Genomic DNA, 19974 nt, shown 5'->3' with positions numbered 1-19974 from the left:
TAAAACAACCACAAACGGTAGCTCCTGTAATTTCTCCTCTTTTTTTTTTGATCCTGTGGTCTCCTTGACTTGCCATGAAGCGCAGTACATAAAAGTTCTTTTTGCTATTAACCCTGTAAAACTGCATTAAAACTGCCATTCACAAATGGTCCTATCTTATTACCTTCTACGGTCATATTTGGCCTTCTGCGGTCCTCCCCAGGCTATGAACATCACTGCTTAAAATTTGCTATTTACTCTCTAAAACTGCAATAACGCAATCACTAACGTCTCCTGCCATTTCACCTTGACTTCCCATTTGACTCTGTCCTCTTTGACAGGGCGTGAACCACAGTATATAAAAAATTGTTTGTGCTTTTTAGTCAGTAAAACTGCATTAACGCAACCATTCACAAATTGTCCTATCTTATCACCACCTCTTCAGTCATATCTGACCTTCTGCAATACTCTCCAGGCAAATAACCGCAGTGCACAAAAGTGGTTGTGCTATATACTGTGTAAAGGTGTGTTAACGCAAGCATAAACGACTGCCCCTACCAATTTTACCTTCTCTTCATATTTGACCCTCTGACCTCCTCCTCGGGCCACAAACCACAGTCCATAATAGTGCTCTGTACCATTTGTTGTGCCGAAGTGCATTAATGCTACCATCGGCGACTTCACCTACCTTTTCACCTTCCCTTCATTCATAATTCAAGCTCCTGCTGCTCAGGTCATGAAAAACATTGCATAAAAGTTGTTTCTGCTGTTTAGTCTGTAACTCTGCATTTACGCAACCATTCACGAACTGTCTTGTCCTCTCACCTTCTCGTCAGTCATATTTGACCTTCTGTAATCCTCTTCAGGCCATGAACCACAGTGCTTATGAGTTGTTTGTGCTATTTAGTCTGTAAAACTTCATTAACGCAACCACAAAAGACTCCGCCTATCATTTCACCTTCTCTTCATACTTGTCCCTCTGTCCTCGTCCTGAGGCCATGAACACAGTGCATAAAAGTGGTTTGTGCTATTTACTCTGTAAAACTTTATAAAACAACCACTAACGACTCCTCCGACCATTCGCTTCTCTTCATATTTTACCCTCTGGCCTCCTCGACAGGCTATGAACCTGAGTACATAGGTGTTTTGTGCGATTTACTCTGTAAAACGGCATTAACACAACCATTTATGACTCCTCAATGTTCTCGTCACCTTCCTTCAGTTCGATTTTGATCGTCTGTCATTCGGAGGACATGAATCACCATATGTAAATATATGGTGAAAGAATGCAGCGCGAAAAAAAACAAGGACGAACAGAAGTGGACAGGACAGGGCGCTGACTACCAACACATTTATTCAGAAAGATGAGCAGCTTATATAACGCAGTCCAACACCCACGTGACCAAGAAAATAGCAAACGCGTTCAACTATCTAATACAAAAAAAAACAAAATGAAGTACACAATATCAAAGTGATACATATCTAGGTAACGCAAAGTCAGCCAAGAACCGATAAAACCGAGAGGACCACGACGAACCGTAAGGTGCACGCATGGAAAATGATCAGTCAGCGACCTTTGCCGCCAATGCAGCACGAGGCAAAACGAAAACGAAAATAACAATATAGTCACCGAACACTAAGTAAAAGTCGAAGCTAAAAGCAGGGTCGGGGCCAAACGCATAACAAAACAATACAAAACGCAACGCAAGAGCTGAGTTAACCGTTCACAGTCAAACTGAGTAAAAAAAGTTGAAAGTTCTCTAGAACAAGAATTAAAAGCAGACGTCATTAAAAAAAGGACGTGTTTATAGTGGGCCTAGAAAACTGGACTCCTTGTCTGTAAGTAAAATTGAAGGCGTGCTAACGCACTTGTCTCCAGCTTTGGCTATCATCCTTGCCTCAATGATGACCCTTTCAATTTCTGTCCGCGCCCGTGCTCTGACAACCGTGCGCGTGTAACATGGTTCGCACCCTTTGCAAGACTTGCAATGGTCGTCCAGGTGCCCGCCTTTTTTGTTACGGACCCTCCGGCGGTGTTCAAACAATCTCTCGTTGAGACACCTGCCGGTTTGCCCAATATACACGCTTCCAAACTTCAAGGGAATCTCGTAAATGACACATGTAGCACAATGTGCGAGTGGTTCTACATGTCTAATAGGGCAAACCTTTTTCTTTTTCTTTTGCTTTGTCAGCAGTGTACACACTCGTGACAATTTGCACGGGGCTGAGAAGACAAGGTTTACGTTGTTTCTTTTTGCAACTTTCTTTAAATTGTGAGACAGCTTGTGAAGATACGGGATGACAGCCAAGGGAGGTCGTTTGGTCTGTTCTAGTTTGCCTGCGTCTTTGCCTTGCACTTTCAATTTCTGGAGAAGAGTCTCTAAAACGCTACTCACTAGTGTTGGTGAGTAGCCAGCACTGTAAAGACGTTGGACTTGGTTGTTAACACTGCTCTGCATCGTATGGGGACAGCTTTTTGTGAGCGCTGCCTGGATGACAGAAGAAACAATGCCTCGCTTGATCAATTTCGAGTGAGCGCTGTCATGCGGAAGAAGACCTTTCTTAGAGCGAGGGTTGTACGGCCAACCGAGGTGGGTTTGTTCAAAACTAAAAAGTACGTCCAAAAACTGAACATCCCTGCCTCTCGGCGGTTCACAGGTAAAGTTCAGGCCCCCAAAATGGGATTTCAAAAGGGCGACAATTTCAAGAATGACACGCTCCACAGAACCAGGTGGGCAACTTCTGAGGACGATCATAAAATCATCCACATACCGGAAGACCGAATGGACCACATCACCCGGGAGAACCTGGCTAATGCGCTTGTCGGCTGCCGCCAGGTAGATATCACACAGGTCTGGCGCAATTGATGACCCGATGCATACGCCATTCTTTTGCACGAAGTACTGACCGCTGTACTGAACAACAGTAGATTCAAGGTAGAACAGAAAAAGGCGAAGGAAATTGTCGCTGCTCACACCCGAGCGGTTCTGGAAACGCACTTCACCCGACTGTTGGATCACGTCGCGCACCGCTGCGTATAGACCACCGTGCGGAACGGAATAAAACAAGTCTTCAACGTCAATTGTAAAGCCTGTCGTAGCGTCTGAACTGTCTTTGAATCGCTGTAACACCTCTGACGAGTTCCTTACCAGAAAAGGGTCATCTAAAGGTAGGCCATTCAAGGGGCGTTGTAAGTAGGCACTAACTTCAGCCTGCCACGTACCTTTTTCCGAGATGATGGTGCTCAGAGGGCAGTCAGGCTTATGGGTTTTGCCTGTGAAGACTTCCAAGAAGCAGTCTCGGGCCTTTTCTGCCGATGATCTAATTCTATCGAGATGGAAACTTGTCAGTAGCTTCAAAGCCAAAGTTTTCTGTCTGCTGGGGCGGAATTGAACCTTCTTGAAATTCTTTTCGAGCGCTACCTCAGCCTTCTCCTTGTACAAGTGGTCAGGGAGGATGACAAATCCGCCTTCTTTGTCGCTTTGCAGAGCCATAAGGTTTCCCTCCTTGAGGCGTTTAGCAATGCACACGATGGGAGGCTTAGCATGCGTGAGCGAGGCCCCACAGCGACGTAGAACATCGACGCCATCCCCAATGACTCGTGCCTTGTCTTGCTCTGGTACTCGTTGTGCCATCTGCCGCGAGTACCAGAGCAAGACAAGGCACGAGTCATTGGGGATGGCGTCGATGTTCTACGTCGCTGTAGGGCCTCGCTCACGCATGCTAAGCCTCCCATCGTTTCGATTGCTAAACGCCTCAAGGAGGGAAACCTTATGGCTCTGCAAAGCGACAAAGAAGGCGGATTTGTCATCCTCCCTGACCACTTGTAGAAGGAGAAGGCTGAGGTAGCGCTCGAAAAGAATTTCAAGAAGGTTCAATTCCGCCCCATCAGAAAGAAAACTTTGGCTTTGAAGCTACTGACAAGTTTCCATCTCGATAGAATTAGATTATCGGCAGAAAAGGCCCGAGAGTGCTTCTTGGAAGTCTTCTTCACAGGCAAAACCCATAAGCCTGACTGCCCTCTGAGGACCATCATCTCGGAAAAAGGTACGTGGCAGGCTGAAGTTGGTGCCTACCTACAACGCCACATGAATGGCCTACCCTTAGATGACCCTTTTCTGGTAAGGAACTCGTCAGAGGTGTTACAGCGATTCAAAGGCAGTTCAGACGCTACGACTGGCTTTACAATTGACGTTGAAGACTTGTTTTATTCCGTTCCGCACGGTGGTCTATACGCAGCGGTGCGCGACGTGATCCAACAGTCGGGTGAAGTGCGTTTCCAGAACCGCTCGGGTGTGAGCAGCGACAATTTCCTTCGCCTTTTTCTGTTCTACCTTGAATCTACTGTTGTTCAGTACAGCGGTCAGTACTTCGTGCAAAAGAATGGCGTATGCATCGGGTCATCAATCGCGCCAGTCCTGTGTGATATCTACCTGGCGGCAGCCGACAAGCGCATTAGCCAGGTTCTCCCGGGTGATGTGGTCCATTCGGTCTTCCGGTATGTGGATGATGTTATGATCGTCCTCAGAAGTTGCCCACCTGGTTCTGTGGAGCGTGTCATTCTTGAAATTGTCGCCCTTTTCAAATCCCATCTTGGGGGACTGAACTTTACCTGTGAACCGCCGAGAGGCCAGGATGTTCATTTTTTGGACGTGCTTTTTAGTTTTGAACAAACCCACCTCTGTTGGACGTACAACCCTCGCTCTAAGAAAGGTCTTCTTCAGCATGACAGCGCTCACTCGAAATTGATCAAGCGAGGCATTGTTTCTTCTGCCATCCAGGCAGCGCTCACAAAAAGCTGTCCCCATACGATGCAGAGCAGTGTTAACAACCAAGTCCAACGTCTTTGCAGTGCTGGCTGCTCACCAACACTAGTGAGTAGCGTTTTAGAGACTCTTCTCCAGAAATTGAAAGTGCAAGGCAAAGACGCAGGCAAGCTTGAACAGACCAAACGACCTCCCTTGGCCGTCATCACGTATCTTCACAAGCTGTCTCACGATTTAAAGAAGGTTGCAAAAAGAAACAACGTAAACCTTGTCTTCTCAGCCCCGTGCAAATTGTCACGAGTGTTTACACTGCTGACAAAGCAAAAGAAAAAGAAAAACGTTTGCCCTATTAGACATGTAGAACCACTCACACATTGTGCTACATGTGTCATTTACGAGATTCCCTTGAAGTGTGGACGCGTGTATATTGGGCAAACCGGCAGGTGTCTCAACGAGAGATTGTTTGAACACCGCCGGAGGGTCCGTAACAAAAGTGGCGGGCACCAGGACGACCATTGCAAGTCTTGCAAAGGGTGCGAACCATGTTACACGCGCACGGTAGTCAGAGCACGGGCGCGGACAGAAATTGAAAGGGTCATCATTGAGGCAAGGATGATAGCCAAAGCTGGAGACAAGCGCGTCAGCACGCCTTCAATTTTACTTACAGACAAGGAGTCCAGTTTTCTAGGCGCACTATAAACACGTCCTTTTTTTAAACACGTCTGGTTTTAATTCTTGTTCTAGAGAACTTTCAACTTTTTTGACTCAGTTTGACTGTGAACGGTTGACTCAGCTTTTGCGATGCGTTTTGTATTGTTTTGTTATGCGTTTGGCCCCGACCCTGCTTTTAGCTTCGACTTTTACTTAGTGTTCGGTGACTATATTGTAATTTTCGTTTTCGTTTTGCCTCGTGCTGCATTGGCGGCAAAGGTCGCTGACTGATCATTTTCCATGCGTGCACCTTACGGTTCGTCGTGGTCCTCTCGGTTTTATCGGTTCTTGGCTGACTTTGCGTTACCTAGATATGAATCACTTTGATATTGTGTACTTCGTTTTGTTTTTTGTATTAGATAGTTGAACGCGTTTGCTATTTTCTTGGTCACGTGGGTGTTGGACTGCGTTATATAAGCTGCTCATCTTTCTGAATAAATGTGTTGGTAGTCAGCGCCCTGTCCTGTCCACTTCTGTTCGTCCTTGTTTTTTTTCGCGCTGCAGTCTTTTACCATGTTCACTGACCAACAAGCCCAAACAGCCGCTTTAGTTCATGTAAATATAGCCTGTGCTCTTTAAAGTGGTGGAAGAGCATAACTGAAACATTTAAGACTCCTGTGTCGTTCAATTATTTTCCCAGTGATCATTTTCATTCGTGTCGCAGGCTCAACAAACCATGAACATACGTACGTAAAAATGGGTTGTGCAATTTGCTTTCATAAACCTCCGTTGACTTGTGAAATTAACTACATTTGGGTTTCCTTCACATTCCATTCGGTCATTTTGTACCTGCATTCTCCTCCTCAGGTTTTGTTACTACCGTGCGAAAAAATGCTACATTAACGCAACTCTTTACGACTCCTCTAAAGTTCCCCTCAAATTCTTGTGGACCATTTTTTACCGTCCGTCCTCCTCACGCCAGGGTGGTACAACTGCAGTAACAATTATTTATGACTCCGGCGTTCTCCTCACTTTTCGTTCGCTCATTTTGACCCTCCGTCGTCCTCCTCAGACCGTAAATCACCATGAACAACACCAGCTTGTTGTATTTATTGTGTTAATTATGCCTTTACTATTCCTTAGAGATCCCTTAAATATGCTTCCCTACAAATTTGAAGGCATCAGGGAAGATGCTTTAGTTGACACTGTTTCTTATCTTTCCGTTATTCGCTCATCCTTTTCGGAGCTCAGTATTTCTCTGCATACATTGAGCAGTACGCGTAATATAGACGGACTCCTCCACTAGCTCTGATTGTGCTCTGCTGTCTTCGTGGACTTGCAAACTCATGCTGGGCTGGAATTCCTACAGCACGTGGCCGATTTTAATACGCCATCTCCTCCTCCCTTTTCAAACCGGCAAGTCCAGCCATCGTAAGCCAGATAACGCCACTTCATAAAAGTTTGAAAGTCTATGATAGTTGGTACTGAATTTTTTAGGACTTTAACTAGAAAAAATCTTCGTAACTTCAGTTCTAGAGAATGTTCACTACGCTATTCCGCGAAGGCATAACGTTGCCCGCCCATTCAGCAAACCTCCAAAGAAATCTCCCAGCACGTTACATTCTTAGGCAGGCACCTCAGAAAAAATAGTTGAAAGTTACATTTTTATATCTGCCATTAAAAATCAAGATATAAAATTCCTTTGAATGTACGTGATATGAGTGTCTGCTCCATCTTTAGATAGGGCAGCCTGGTTAGCAAGTAAACCTCAGGTAACCGGCGGAAGACTTACGGGGAATGCTTAGTCACACGTAGCGTGTGACTCGTCAGGCAGTAGAGCTTCCATGTGGTTAGAACAAAGCACAGTTGGTCACAAAAATAACAATAAACCAACAAATTATCAACTAAAATACTCAAACACAATAAAACTTCTAACTGAATAACTCAAGTCGATACGAATGGAAAGGACCGAAACCGGAGAAGTGGAACATAACCATGAGAAAACGTACACATATTTCGCTTAACAGGAATGATTAATGTTTGTAAAGCGGAAAGTTGTGTTCTCTCTAACGCTGCACCCAAATGAAGATTAAGAGGCATATAAAAGAAAATTTTGTGAAAGAAGTCTACTGGCTGTGCATCAAGTACCAGGAAACATAAACCCTCCAAAAATATTGCTTCCATGGTATACTTGCCCGCCTCTGCTACATCAGACCTTTTTACGCGACAGTATTCACTTCGCTGTAACAAGCCAAGCTAGCATTCGAAAAGTTATCAAGAGACAAGGCAGCACCTTTCCTTTTGCTAGCTTTGTTGTTCTTCAACTATCATTCAGGCGGGACATAGAACGTTATTTGACAAACACATTTGTTATTCACAAAGTTCTTCAAGATTGAGACTTTTCATCTCAGCAGCCCTTGCCGTTGCGTGCGCTGCAAGTGCTTGCATGCTATGAGGGGCCAATTCCTCGATGTCCTTGCCGGCTCTGACCACCACCTCGAGAATCCGCTGCGCCTGGACACAGATAATGGCGTGTTTTAGTTCAGAGGCAGCGGCTAAGAGACACATTATAGAGCACGGGCAGTCATGGTATAGGAGTGGCTGTGCGCAGGCGGAAAATCAGAAGAAAGATAGAAAACAGAAATAAACAGAATACACCAAAAACAGCAAAGTGTGAAGCCACATTCAGAAACCTCCCGAAAAGATTTCTCTAATTTTATAGATTAGAACAGGTGTTCGTTAAGAACCTCTTAATTTAAAAATATTCGGCAAATGAATAGCGCGCACGTAAGGCTCAGGGTATGCTTTCCTAGCTAATTAATATTCCTTAGCGACAACTACATGCTCCATTCCGCGATGAATTTGCGCGGCTTAAGCTGACTACCACAACTAAACGTATACTCTTCTCTTTAAGTTCTTTAATACATAACACCTGCATCGTCACTGCTCTGGTGAATATTTTAATGCGATTACATGTAAAATTCTCTGCTGACCAGATACTGCACACTTCTGAGCTTGCTGCGAGCATGTGACGATGCGTGCTCCACAGTGTTAGGTAGCAGGTGAATGCAAAGACGACGGCTTGCAAGTCAGTTTAGAAGTTGGACTGCGCACTTATGAGAAAGAAAGGAGAATTATGGAAACAGCTTTGGTAGCGAAATCATCATCTCCTCAACCTGCTTTCAGAACTGGCTCTTTTTCCATTACGCGGACTGATTTCGACCCCTGACTTTGTAAGTAGCTCATTTCGCGACACAGGCCTGGGGGAAAGCGCAGATGGTTCCGGCAACGTTAGAGACTCTATTCAAGGCGACCATAAGAGCCATGCCAAAAAAAACGCGCTTAAGTGAGCATCGCCTAATATGATACAAATAGTAGCAAGGACATGCCATGAAGAGTTTTTCCAGGTCATTTTATTTGGGCCCAAACGCGCAATTAGGTAGAGAAGGATGAGGGACTTCTGTGGCCAAAGGCTGGTTAAAATCCACTAAAATCCACTAGTGGATTTTACCCGTTCGCCCCTATGCCAGCTGTCGGGTTACCTTCACCGTGTCTTCGCGCCGCTAGTAGGAAAAGGACCCACATTCATACGCAACTCGTTTGACTTCACTGAAAAAGTGCGTGACGTCGTGGTGGAGGATGACGACATCATTGTGTCTTTTGACGTTACGTCGCTCTTCACCAGCGTCCCAGTCGATCTAGCGGTAGATGTTTGCGCGGCTGCCCTCCCAAATGACGAGAAGCTCAGCGAAAGAACACCCCTTGAGGCACAGGACCTGTCACGGTTGTTAAAGTTTTGCCTCGAAAACATGTACTTCTTTTTTCGAGGTTCGTTCTACAAGCAAGTGCACGGAACTGCAATGGGCGCTTCCATTTCTGTCACGGCCGCCAACCTGACCATGGAAGCCATCGAAAACCGGGCTCTGGCCTCCTTCCATCCACGACCTAATGTGTTCCTGCGGTACATCGACGACTGTTTTTGTATAGTCAAGAAGGACGCACTTGCCGCGTTCACCAGGCACATTAACAGCATAGAAAAGGCCATACAGTTCACTGTCGAGGAGGAGGTTGGCAACCAACTACCATTCTTGGACGTGTTAGTGGAGCGAGTGGGCCATAACCTCTCCTATCGAGTGTTCAGGAAGTCGACCCACACGGGCAGGTACCTACATTTTAACTCAGTGAACCCGGCCTGCTACAAACGTGCTGTAGCGGCTTCACTTTTGTTGCGGCTTTTGTTGCGGCTGTTGCGGCTTTTTCTCGACCTTTCGGTCGAGAAAAATTTGCTCACGACATCAAGACCATGCCTCGGACCTGGTGCAAGTGCGCCGTGAGTTGACGACTTGCGGCTACCCCAGGAAATTTCTAGCCTCCGTGGAACGCCGCTCAGTGCTCCTAGAGAACACGGCCCGCAGCCATTGCCAATTACGTGCCGCCATCCCCTATGTGCCTGGTGTAAGCGAAGCACTGGGACGTGTGCTGCGCTCGTACGACGTTCACGTTGCCCACGTTCCCACCCACAAGTTACGGCACGAACTTGTGAATGTGAAGTAAAAGCTGGAAAAGGAAAAATTCCCGGGCGTGGTGTACCGGATCCCTTGTGATGAGTGCGATTATGTATACATAGGCGAAAGCGGGAATTTTCGAAGGCGCCTGAAAGAGCACAAGAAGGACGTAGAAAACCAAAAAGTAGTTGCCAACGCTCTTGCGGAGCATGCCGTATCAGCAAAACATCGTATCTGCTGGAATGAGGCCTCTATTATCGCCAAAGAAAGAAACGGTCTTACACGCCAATATCTTGAGTCGCTGGCGATACAAACGACTAAAAAAACACTTAATCGCAATGACAGCAATCTCCCGCCAGTGTATGCAAGATGCCTCGGACGATTATTGAAACGTATTTAAGAGCCGGGTTTTTTAGTAAAGCCTTCAGTGAACAAGGCTTCCGTAAGGAAGCCGAAACGTCGTTTATTGACACAAGCCTTTGGTCGGTGATTCATGTATTTTTGTTTTCCTATGACGCTACTACCCGACCAGACGAGATTACGTCCAACCTTAGACTTCAAAAAGTACAATACTTCCGCTAGTTTCCGTGCGTTACTTTCAGGTTTGTACTCAGACAAAAAACAATTTAAAATCCGTTTTCGTGTATAAATCTGATTTTAGCTAGTTCTTGCGAATTAACACGTTCTTTCTAACAGGTAGAATAACACGACAACTTAGAAAGGAAAAGTAGGAAATGAAATGCTGTTCTACCAATTGGAAACGTTTTGACATCGTTCACCCCTCAGTTTCGAGCAGACTGTTTTAACAACCAGTTATTCGGTCTCGCGCTGACGCTTCAGCCGCAACTCGCTGTCACTATGAACAGGAGAGCCAAGAGCACGAAACGGCCAACCAGCCTGCATCGAAGCACCGCACACTTCAGTTCACCCTGTGAGCATGTTCCGCGCGTGCAGCTCCACTTCATAGCATTGAAGGAAACGCATACCCGTAGCGACTCGGCCCACGACTCCCAAGCTACGTAGGATAACAGAGCAGGAGGTCTTGTACTAAGCGTATCTGTCCATTCCTTCACAGTATTCCTGGTCAGAACCTCGGGACGTCACGCCTGTCGGTATAAGGTAGGGATAACTCGGCGCAAGCTGAATGGATCACGCACCCTGTTGTTACCAGCCCAATCCGTGGGAATAGGAGATCACAGTCGCTTTCACCTACACCCACCAGGTCCAGCAACGCGAAGACAAAGAGTTTCGGCGCCCAACTGAGCTTCTCGACACTACTATGTAGTATGCAGTGACCCTGCCTGTATCACATGGGAGCCGCCGCGGCAGCTCAACGGTTAGGGGCTCGGCTACATACCGTTAATGACTATGCTTAAGTGCACCACATTTTGTTACAAACTCTGCGATTAGCAGAAATGCTCCAAAAATTTTGCCATTAGCAGGGTATTCCCCTCCTATACTTCTTCACCGTTTGAATCATGCATAACGCGGGCGTGTCAGTCGCCTCCTTTACGTACCGCCGTTAACGCAATTTTTTTTTCCCCTCCGGGGGCCTTTCAGACACCATTCTCCTTTCTTTCTTGCCTCCAACCTCTGCTTTCCCTCTGCCAATGTCTCGACCGCAGAGCTCCGCCATCCACTATATCTATCTACTCCACTTGGCGGAACCGACCACGTGCTGCGACGCTCCGCGTCTCTCTCCTCTTCACCTCTCCCTTCTTTTCTTTAACTCCCCTATTTTCTATACCACAGTCCGGAGCATCAGGGGTGGCACCACTTAGCCCAGTCAAAATTTGCGTGCGCCAAGCGACTTTCCTTTCTTTTTAACATGACATCTTCTCTCTCATGCCTTCCCTGGGAAGACACTGCCTTTACTCCCGTTTAATACCTTATTTCAGGGTGCGGGAAGGGAAGCAGTATGACAATTACTGAGCTCTTACTACAAAAGCAGTAATTCCGCTCCCCCTGGCACTCTTCCGCGTGGCTGCCTTTCCGGGATTCAACTTACGCTCTGTTCCTTTCTGGCGCAGTGTAAAACCAGAAGCTGACGCTACAGGAGAAATCATTTCAGTTTTTTTTTTATTTTGCGGTCTGGAGCAGTATTACAGATCCTAGTCAGGTACTATCAATCTTACTTTTGCGCAGCTATAAATTTTCGCTTTTAATAAAGAATACAATAAACACTAATTTTCCCCTCTAATTAAGCCTCTTCGTTCTACCTTCTCACAGTGGATAGCAAGCATCGAGCTGTAATTTTAACCTTCCCAAATGTAGCAGTGTATATACTGAACGGCTGATGAATTTCAACGCTGCAAGGATATGCAATCAATTAGCCTTCACGGTCTAACTAGCCACGGGTTTTAAATTGACCTTTAATTTTTTTTACAGGTGTAATCATGTTTTACCTGATAATCCCGCTTTGCGAGTCCGCATTGATATCTTGTTCCTAATTTTTGTTTTATATATGTGTTGTTGTAACTTTTATAGCATTTTATTGCTACTTGCATAAATCGTTCTTTTATTTTAGAAATATGTATTTTTGTTGCGTATTTAGTAAATTTATGCTATTATTGTAGCACTGTATAGTGTATATTATTTTTTTGTACAGCCCTCCACCCTCTCCAGTTGAACCTGTTGGTAAAATTTGCATTGTACCTCCCGCTAGGACTTGAAGCAATATGTCCAAACAATGTTATAAATTTTTCTTGCTTTGACATAATAAATTTTATCTTTAAAAAACTCAGTGTCCAAGTACGGGTATGGATATCCAAGAATTGTCCAAGGAGCTGCACTGCCGCAACTTCAGCGCTTGCCAACTACTACGGCTTCTCAGTGATGTTAACGAGAAAGTGATTCCTTAAGGGCGTCACGCAACCATGTGGTAGACAGCTCAGCTCTGACGTTGTTCACGATGTGCGGATTAAGCCGTACTACACGCGGTAACGGCAAGTGTGTTCGAGTCGTCGCGAGCTTCAGTTGTGACTCTTTGCCCGTTTTTCTTTCTAAGTACTTTGTTTTTCGTTTTAAACTTATCTTGACTGCGACGCGGCCGGCATTGCTCTGCTTCTCGAAGAATTCCACCTAATATCAACCGGTGACGCACAGCAGACGTGCTGGGCGACGGTGCACCGCTCGCGCTATCGCGTATCGGCCGCCAATGCCGTATGGTTTTGCCTGGCTCCAGCTATTGAAGCACTCGTCGTCAACAACCACGGAAAAACACAATCCTGTCCGCCAAACTCACGTTGGAAATATATATTTACAAGGTTGCCAGAAGCTTTTTTCTAAGGAGAATGCTGTCAAACGCGACTAAAGAAATTCATTTAATTTTCTACAAGTCGCTTACTTGGCAATTTATACAACACACAGAGGCGTATGATCCCACATCAAAATGAAATAAAACACTTTGCACAATAGAGCGCAAGTCAACACATTTTATATATTCTAAATACTGCCTATGATGGTCAAAAAGTGTTAAAACAGTGTAGCGTAGAATTAGTGAAGTCAGAAGACAAAAGCACTGATCGAATCTTTTTTTAGATAATTCGAGGCACATTATAAATTATTAAACAATACTCTCTTAAGCTTCATTTCATACGCGGCCCACAAAAAAAAAAGAGAATAGTGTAACAGAACCTTACATTACAGGTGCTCATATACCGCTATTCTTTATTTGTAAAAGTGACTGAAATGCATGCAGAAATATGGCCGAGTGATGTTGTGGAGCCGCCTAAGGTAGAAGAATATTAGGTAGGTGCGGGCATGTGTTGCGAGAGCGGTGAGGTAAATTCTAGGCGTATTTTTTTAGGGTACCTTCTTCCATTAAAATATGAGATTGTAACTGTATTTCGTTTTTTTGGGTGGGGGGTGGGGGTGTTACCCTCTTCGCTTCGACTTGAGTAAGAGATGGCTGGTGACCGCGCTCTCGGCCAGTGGCATCCTCCGTGTTATTCTGTCACTTCCTCCGTAATAAGTAACTGAAAACCAGCTGATTTCTGACGATCAGCTTGGCAAACATATCTGCCTTATATTTGAAGACCGCAGTATGAACAAAGACGACCCAGGTGCTTCTAAGCCAAGGTTTGTCGTTTTATCTTCTACAAGTTGTGAGCCTTATGCATGGCTCATATGGAACCAAAAGGCAACATTGCACCAAGAATGACTGCAGGAATTGAACACATGGCAAATTACGATTATCATCCGCAAAACCGTTGTTATGACTTTCACTAATAGAATGGCATCTTCCGTGTTTACTTACAGAATTAAAAATACACCCCTCCAGAGCTTGAATCTATTCAAATGCCTTGGTCTTCGTTTTACACCCAACATGTCACGGTCAAAACATACAGATTGAATTACCTCAAAGCCACTAAAAAGTTAGGATACCTGCGTCCTACAATAAATTGGCTCCTGGAGATACGAAACCACTAAAGTATAAGTCGCTAATCCATCCGCTACTTGAATACGCCTTTACTGTCTGCAAAACGCATAAACAACGCGAAATTAACCAAATCGAGGCACTCGAGAAAAAAGCCGTTCGTTTCTTATACCACAGGATTGGTGAGTTTTCTCGCCTTCCATATTACTTTCAGCACTGGGCCTGCAACTGGTCTCAGCTCGACGAAGGGCTGAGTGTTTAATATTTCTGCATTGTATTATTAACTCTTCTTGCCGAACCTATGCAAATGATTATCTAATGCCAGCTATACTAACTAAAACTAGAAGTCGCCACAGCCTAAACATCACTCCTTATTTTGCCCGAATGGACAATTTTACGTACACTTATTTTCCGCGTGTAATTATAGAATGCTAGAATTCTTCACCTGGTTGTACGCGCTCTCTTCCTTTAAAGCTGTTTTTAGAAGTGATTGAATACTTTTGCCTTTTTTGCACTTGATTTTTTTCTACTCATATTGTCTCTACTGTTCGCCACTCTTGTGCTAATTGTTTCTCTACATTGTTTTGCTTACACCCACCTCAATAGGGCTGCAGTATGTACCAATAAATAAATAAATAATAAACCACCTTTAAGACATTTCGTCCACTGTTTTCGTAGAAAAGAAGGGGCACGAAGCTCTAGCAATCACATCGAAAGAAGACCTCATTTGTAACGCATATTCGTTCCTGAGTCTTCTGGGCGTATAAATTTACTTGAAATAGCATTGAAAATTGCGTCAGAAATCTGATGAGTCACATGATTTATGAAGAAACTTGAACGTTTTAATTGAAGACAATGCATTTGATTGATTTTCAGTTCGATGACGGGAAGGCAGTTCCTCAGATAGCCATTCCTAGTTTTCTTCTCCAGAATGTAACATTTTTGCGTATTAGTTTTCGTGCTAACGTTTGCTCTTCGCGCTTTGGGTTGACGCAGGTGGAAGTAATGCGAAAGAAAGAAATGTCATCTAAATCAAGGAAAGCACAGAGGGGATGGAGCGTTCGTTAATGCTTGTGTAGATTATGGTGAGAACGTCACTTTTTTATCTCTAAACCCTAGGGCCCCAGGATGAGTGACTGTGCCTATATCGTCATTCGGATGGATACCATCGCATTCGAATGTGAGGCTTCACTTCTTTCTACAGATTTACCACACACAGCATATGTGTCACCGTCTTCATTAAATTTCTTTTTCTCACTGCGCATTCCAAGACACCCTGACCTGATACCGAAGAGTAGGGCACTGCCTCCTGAGTTTTCCTAGAACGATGCGTTCCTGATCTGCTTTTTCCAGTATCTATATAGCTCTACACGTTACTTCTTCACCACTGAATTAATTCAAATTTTTCCTTCCGCGTTTTCAACGTGTCGTTTAATGTTCTTTCTTTCTCCGCCCTCGTGTCTGTCATACTTACTGGTTGGCTACCTAGTTCTTTTCCGCCAGTGTGAGTCAACTCTCCATCTGTATAGGTATTTAAATACCTTAGCTGCTCACCTGTTCTCGTTCAATCTCCTCAGGTGTTCTTCGTATAGAATTTTACTCCGAGCTTCCCGTACTTCGAGCGCCGACCAGCCAATACCCCCCTGTGCTGCCTCGTTTGTGGTTTTCCCGTGGGCACCCAGTGCTAATCTACCAACAGCTCTCTGATTTATTTCTAATCTCGACTGAACTTCTGTCCTTAAGCAAAGAACCGCATTCTCGAAAGTAGGCCCCGTCACCATTATTCGTTCGCAATTACATCTCACTGCTTCATAATTGTGGTACCCCCCCTAATCCCTATGTTTCTTGATCCCGGCAGCTCTTTGGCCTTTTGCTATAATAAACTGTTCGTGCTTTTCCCAGCATACCTGCCTTTCGTTTACTCACACTCCCGAGATATTTATTTTCGGCCACTCTAGGCATTTCATGCATTGTATTCTAGGCACCTGTTTGCTTGTATAGTTTAAAATTATCACACCTGACTTTGTTGCCCTCAAACTGAAACCTAGAGCGTCTCATTCTTCTCGCCAGCAATTAACCAGACTTTGCCAATCTTCCTGAAGATCTGCTAACAGTACAATATCGTCCGCTTACACTATACCCGATAGCCGTTGCTCAACGAACTTCACGCTTAATTTGTATGACAGATTATTGCCTAATTTGATTCATTGTAGCCTTGTTTCCATTTTTATCATATGAAGCATGAAGAGCAATGGTGATAGCGGACAACTTTGCCTAAATCCTTTTTGTACCTCGGCACTTTTTGTAATTTTTTTCCTTCCAATGTAATTTTAACTTTAATTTCTCGATATAATTCTTGTAGAAAAAACAATTGCCTCATGACCGATACCTTCGCCTTTTTTTATCTTGCACAGGGGTTCCCTGTTTACGCTGTCGTATGCACCACTAATGTCCAGGAAGGCTAAATACAGAAGTTTTTTCCGCCCTAGCTATTTCTATGCATTGAGTAAGCCCGAACAGGCTATCCACTAAGCGCCTACTAACGCTGAACCCGTTCTGAACTTCTCCGAGTATCCTATTACTTTCTACCTCTGACCGCATTTTTAATTTCACCGCCGGTTTTGCCAGCATGTATATAACGGATGTTATCGTATTAGGTGGGAAGGATTTTATGTTCATCTTGTCTTGATTTTATCTGATACAAAGACATGTTATTCGCAGGCTGATTTCATTCTTTGCAAATTTGTTCCGTGAACTATCAGCATACTTCCTCCTCCCTTCTTCTCCGCTGTTCTTGTGTTGCTCCCCTTCCCAGACGTAGCCATCAATAAACGGTGCATCTTCTAGTTATGTATCTTGCAAAGGGCCTACGCACCTACTTCCTCCTTTAACTGCTGTTCTATTTCTTACCATTTCGCTCTCCTTCCACCCTCTTCTATGTTTACTCAACTGATCCTGCTGTTAAATTTGTTTCTAGCAGTTTTCTTTTTGGACCTTCAGTGGCCATTTTGTTATATTTTCTACTTTGCTTCCAACTTTTGCCTATCCCTGAGCGTAGCGAAAAAAGGTACTGCCCCTAAAAAATCTATTGTCCGGCCTGTCACTCGCCAGCCGATGTCTGCTCCAAACCTTCCACCAGAATGGATGCCATCTCGTGTAAAGCCTCGGCCAAAGCTGCTCTATGCACTTCCCTGTTTATGTATGCCACTTCAAAGCCTTTCTCCAGTCTTAACTTCCTTATCACTCGAGTAACCTTCACCACGTCCGTGGCAGCCTTTCCGTTCCGTCCTTGCGCATTCGGCTCTGTACACACCAGCATCTGCCCTTTCTGTGCTGTCACTCTTATATCGTCAACTCCCTCGGCTGATCTTTCCACTACTTGTGCGGTGTCACCATTCAGGACATCATTTAGCCCGGCTGCCGTTACCACTACCAAATTGCGCCCTGCAACATTATCAGAAAGTTCGTTTTTTGCTTTTTTGTTTCTCTCAGCACCACGTTCATTGCCCTCACTGAGAATACCCAGATTTTTACCCACCTATCTGCCTTTACACGCTTCATTATAGCTACTTTTCTCCTCCTCATGTTTGAGTCACCAGCGGTAAGCAAAATGCTACTCTCTCCCTCCCTCCTAGCTTCCAGATTTTGCTGCCTCTTAACAGTGACGGACCTCAATCCTCAGGGTTAGCTTTTTCCCTTTCTCTCCATCCTCTCGAGACATACTGGTTGCCACCTCCACATAGCTGATTCTGTCTGACACTGCCCGATTTACTTTTTTATCGCTGTTCATGCCATCGCAGGTCCCGTCCACGTGTCTGGCGATGGAATGTCCGCCAATGTGGCTTCGGGCAACAGTGTCGGCCATTTTTTCTTGCAATTCACCAACTGTTCTCGAAGTTTGCGCTTCTCTGTCCTTTCTACCTATAGGTCTCTTTCTAGGGTATCTATACATAACGCTAGGTTGGTGTTCGCTTCGTCAGCCCTGTCCAGGTGTGCCCTTGATACGCCGCATTTGCGCGAACAATCTGCGCCTACAGCCGCCTTTACCGATTCGAACTACGTTTACTTCAAATTCAGCGACGCCTCACACTCCTTGCATTTAACCTTCAGTTGCTTGACCATCTTAACAGCCTTCGTTTATTGCTACCACAAAATGCTACAATATCCACAGGATAAAAACGCTTGCAAACACGTGTTCAAATAAAATTCTGCCTACCGCAGATGCCAATCACCTTGAAAATGAATAGTTACCTTTCTAACGCTGTTAAAACACAAATGAGCGCTGAAAATCTATAGCTGCCGGCCAGAATAGGCCAGGCTGTTAGATCACTGACCTAAATTCTGCGCTTTAGTCTGCACTTCACCTAACTAGCTTAAATATATAAACTAGCCGATATAAACTTTCAAAATATTAAAAAAAAACACTCATACGCTTCACGCAGTCACGTCGCTCTCGCTGTCGTCAGTCCGTCCTATTCCCGTCACCACACGCAATCCGAAGAGCACCAAAACGTGCGTCCGCGAAGCATGTCAAACATGCGGTTGACTGCGCGACATGGTGGCTAACAGAAATTTATCATAAAAACAGAAAAGAGCAGGAAGTGTGCTCTTTCTTATTGATGCTGTGGAGCAATGAGCTGGCGCTACTTATTTGAAACCTCAAAAGAGCTAGCTATCTGAACTTTTTTGTTGCAGACAGGCCCATCTTTTTTTGAAGGAGTTCAAAATTTACGGTGCGCAAACCACTTACCGTATCCTTTGCATGAGTTCTACCTTTTAAGTTTCATTTCGAGATGCTTTTGAGCCAAAATTGAAGTTTCGAAAGCTCTATAATAAGTCTGGAGTTAAGAACGGAAAATGTGCTGCTGCCCTGCAAGGAGAACGAAATCAGGCGCCTCCGATTGGATGTCAATCTATGACCTGCGCAAGCTGCCTGCGATGCTTTGCCACCTGAGCTACGATGACCTCTGCCTCACGGTTTACTTTAAATCTACAAAAAATCTTGAGAGTTGTACCGACGCGTGCCCCAGTCCTGACCAGCTAGTCTAGATCATAGATGTTTGCAGCATTTGCAGTGAACATTCAAGATGGCACAAGATTAGGCTAAAACATATTGGAAAAACCACTAGCGCTCGCATAAAAGGTCAATCATTAAAATATTCAAAGTGTACTCACACATCTATAAACACGCGAACTACGCGGCCGTTCAACACTCAGCGATGAAGCCTGCTGTAGAACTACGCTAAACTACGTCCGACGGCAAAATTGCTCGCTTCAGACAATGCACCAAGTAATATTTTGCGCATGATGTCTATCACTAGAGATCGCAAACTAACTATTGTAATGTCGAGGGGACGCTTGTGAGAAGCCTTCAGTTGCAATGCCACACTCGTTTTTCGAAGGTACAACTCGAATACATATTGACGATAACCCACACCCGCTGGAAAAGTCCGCTGCGAGGAACGGAGTAAAACAGTCCGTTGGTGTCCAACGAGAAGCAGTCATTCACATCTACTGGGCATAATTTGAAAGCAGCCGGTCAGGTAAAGGTAAAACAACTCTTCTAGTGCTTTGACAAAACGAAGCAGCGGCGTGTATTCGTGGCATGTGGTAACCCTAGTGTGGCTGCTTCATTGGAACAAAACATTAGCCAACGATTACGCTTCATGGTAATAAGAGCAACTGTCGTGGTTCC

At 44.8% G+C, this 19974-nt stretch overlaps 1 protein-coding gene across 1 annotated transcript in view; it reads right to left on the bottom strand.

Moving 5' to 3' along the window:
• Window positions 1-7766: 7766 nt before the first annotated feature.
• LOC144129281 (uncharacterized) overlaps window positions 7767-19974 on the bottom strand; it is a 108239-nt gene continuing 96031 nt past the window's right edge. Inside the window, exon 10 of the mRNA XM_077663300.1 lies at window positions 7767-7910. Within this exon, the coding sequence (XP_077519426.1) occupies window positions 7767-7910 (144 nt within the window). The remainder of the gene's footprint in view (window positions 7911-19974) is intronic.

Source organism: Amblyomma americanum, chromosome 1, assembly GCF_052857255.1.
Source record: "Amblyomma americanum isolate KBUSLIRL-KWMA chromosome 1, ASM5285725v1, whole genome shotgun sequence".
In the NCBI taxonomy this organism is placed as follows: domain Eukaryota; kingdom Metazoa; phylum Arthropoda; class Arachnida; order Ixodida; family Ixodidae; genus Amblyomma; species Amblyomma americanum.
The sequence above is the reverse complement of the archived record's forward strand: the minus strand, read 5'-3'. Positions and strand labels throughout refer to the sequence as shown.